The following is a 2,661-nucleotide window of genomic DNA, read 5'->3' as shown; positions in this document are numbered from 1 at the left end:
ACTGATGTCCTGTAGTCGAGTTCCCATTAAGAAGGAGGAGGTAAATGTCCCCATTAGGAGGGGTATGATACATTCACTAGGTGAAGGTTTAGGTGTATTATAAGGTTCAATTCAGACAGGGTTGTTGGTTGGAGTAAGGAGGGTTTAGTCAGTGGGGGACATGATCCCAATTATAATAATAATTATCCAAAATGACAAAAGAGTGCATTTACAAAAGGTTTGCCTTGCTGACACACCATTCTGAACAAAGCCCCAGGATCAATAGATTTACTGATGTCAAGGTTATGACAGGGTAATAAAAAACTCATACGAAATCACATTTCAAAACGCTGCTCAGGTTAGCGGTCAAATACCCCAAAACCGAAAGGAAATATCGTCACAAGAGGACATCCATAAGCGATCCGACCAGGAGCTGTACCTTTCTTGCCCGAAATGCAACCCGTGACAACCTTTCTACCGTGGCCACAGCTCTTTCTCCTACATCTCCTGAGAATAACGACACCGCTCATCCCGTGTTGCAGGGAGTTGCAGAGCCCAATTACAAAGACCACGCCTACACGACCACCAGAGTCGAGTAAAAATCCAGAGCCCAACAAAGACTCGCTCATTTCTCTCTACAAAACAAACTCAGGATCCGTACTTACCACTCTTGAACACCTCGGGAGTGTCCGGATCCGAAGAGTCGTCGCTAAAATGCTCCATGATGACGCCTTCCGCATAAAATTCGCCGTTAAATCGAGGAATTACATCTTGCCTCCCAAAATTCGATCACAAAAACAAAACGCCATGACAGATGCCGACGTGGGGGTGACATCTTCCGGATTTTGTGTTTTGATTTTTGTTTTCGTGATTTTTATATTGTGGTGGTGTCCTTGTAGTGCGGATTTGAGTGGGATGAATTACATTTTGGTTTCTATTTCTTTTCTTTTGATTTCCCCTCTGAATTTGGCGTAAACGTCACATATTACATAATAAAACACGGATCATTACCTTTAAAAAATGAAAGTATTTCAGCCCAAAACAGAACAGAACTAATATTAAACATTTAGCAGATACGAATTATCCACAATATTGTAGACACACCCACAAAACTGTTCACACAAGCAAAAATAACGATTTGTTTACACACATTTCGAAGGTGTACCCCCACTACCCTCAGGCGTCATGGCTGCTTCAAATCCCTCAACACTTCTTCCTCTCGGTAAAAATACAGATTTTCGCTCATATTAAGTCTACATTTCATATGCCATTATTTTGTGAAGAGGCTTTGATATCTAGGGAGTATATTGTGCTATTGTCCTATTTAATGTATTGTTATTTATAGAGTTGGAGGGTTTTGTCTCGTCTCGTGTAGTCTCTGTGGAACGTAAATCGTGGATTTGTTGTCATTTCCTTTTCTTGTTTTTGAAGAGCTATTTCAATCTCATGTCGAAGGACCGATGCATGGGCACGTCATTGAAACTTCAACATTGGAATTTCACTCGTATTTTATTTATTTTAAGATCCGACTATCCATTTCCGCATCATGCAATTATGAATATGATTATGATTACGATTATGATTATGAATACATGTAAATCCCTGTAATTTTACGCCAATACCCTTTAGAATTAGAGCAATCCATGCTATGGTAATCTTGTTCTAGTGGTACTGGGTCGTTTTTTTTCTGAATTGTTAATCATTCAACTCTTTTAACTAATGATAATATGCAGTTGCAGTTCTTGGTGCAATATCAAGTATAATGTGGCCTCTATTCCTGACAAAGAGCAACAGATCTTGGAATAGTTTTACATGTAAATTCTGATGCTTGTGAATCATTTGTCTATCAGTTTATTTTCACATAAGGTTTCAGTTCAAATTCTCTTATCCTGATGTATATATACTGGAGGTTTGCTTACCTTTGTCAGAGCATCAACAGGTGTAGAGACCATGTTATTACTGGATATCCTGCCATCCTAATTGTTGCCAACAGTATCACTATAATTGCTTTTTACAGACTGATATAACTTATTTTAACAAAATACAATAAATTATTACTAAATATATTAAGGGTTTTGAGGGAAATTGGAGAAAATTGAATAGTAATTATATACAGGAACACATTGTCTTGGCAGGCATAGTTTGAAACTCCACTGGCTCTCATGAAACCAGTTTGGTTAATCTTAATGTTATGGCAAATTGAAGCTGATATTCTTGTACAGACAAAAAGCTGCAGTTGTCAGTACAAGAAATAATCTGCAGACACGAATGGTAACCCCCCAAAAAAAATCTTTGTTGAATAAATTTTGTGATACAGTTGGGGAATTAGGCTTTGGCAAGTGTATCTTTATTGTAAAGAATTACCCTCAGTTTAATCCTCGGTAAGGAAAGTATATGCATATGTGATAAATAGGCAAGTTATCATTGTAATACCTTTCACTAAAAAAAAAAAAAAAAAAAAATTGTGTGTCTGTGTGTGCGTGTGTTTGTTTATTTGTTTGTGCAATAATCTAAGTTACTGGGCGTGCCCAAAGGGATGATAGGTGGGCTCTGCCCCCAACAACCCCCAGGAAACATTGTCTTCACCTCGTGTACGACAAGATAAAGTTGAAACTCGGGAGCACCAAGCCGGATTGAGGCTGTGAGAGGCATATTCTACAATCTTTTTCTTTTATTTGTGGT

The 2,661-nt window shown here is 38.2% G+C and overlaps 1 protein-coding gene across 1 annotated transcript in view; it reads left to right on the top strand.

Moving 5' to 3' along the window:
• Positions 1 to 1,047: 1,047 nt before the first annotated feature.
• Positions 1,048 to 2,661, top strand: part of LOC119580179 (U6 snRNA-associated Sm-like protein LSm5) — a gene marked incomplete at its 3' end in the record, with an annotated part of 4,110 nt that continues 2,496 nt past the window's right edge. Inside the window, 1 exon segment of the mRNA XM_037928172.1 lies at positions 1,048 to 1,201. Coding sequence (XP_037784100.1) covers positions 1,165 to 1,201 — 37 coding nt within the window.

Source organism: Penaeus monodon, chromosome 2, assembly GCF_015228065.2.
Source record: "Penaeus monodon isolate SGIC_2016 chromosome 2, NSTDA_Pmon_1, whole genome shotgun sequence".
In the NCBI taxonomy this organism is placed as follows: domain Eukaryota; kingdom Metazoa; phylum Arthropoda; class Malacostraca; order Decapoda; family Penaeidae; genus Penaeus; species Penaeus monodon.
The sequence above is the reverse complement of the archived record's forward strand: the minus strand, read 5'-3'. Positions and strand labels throughout refer to the sequence as shown.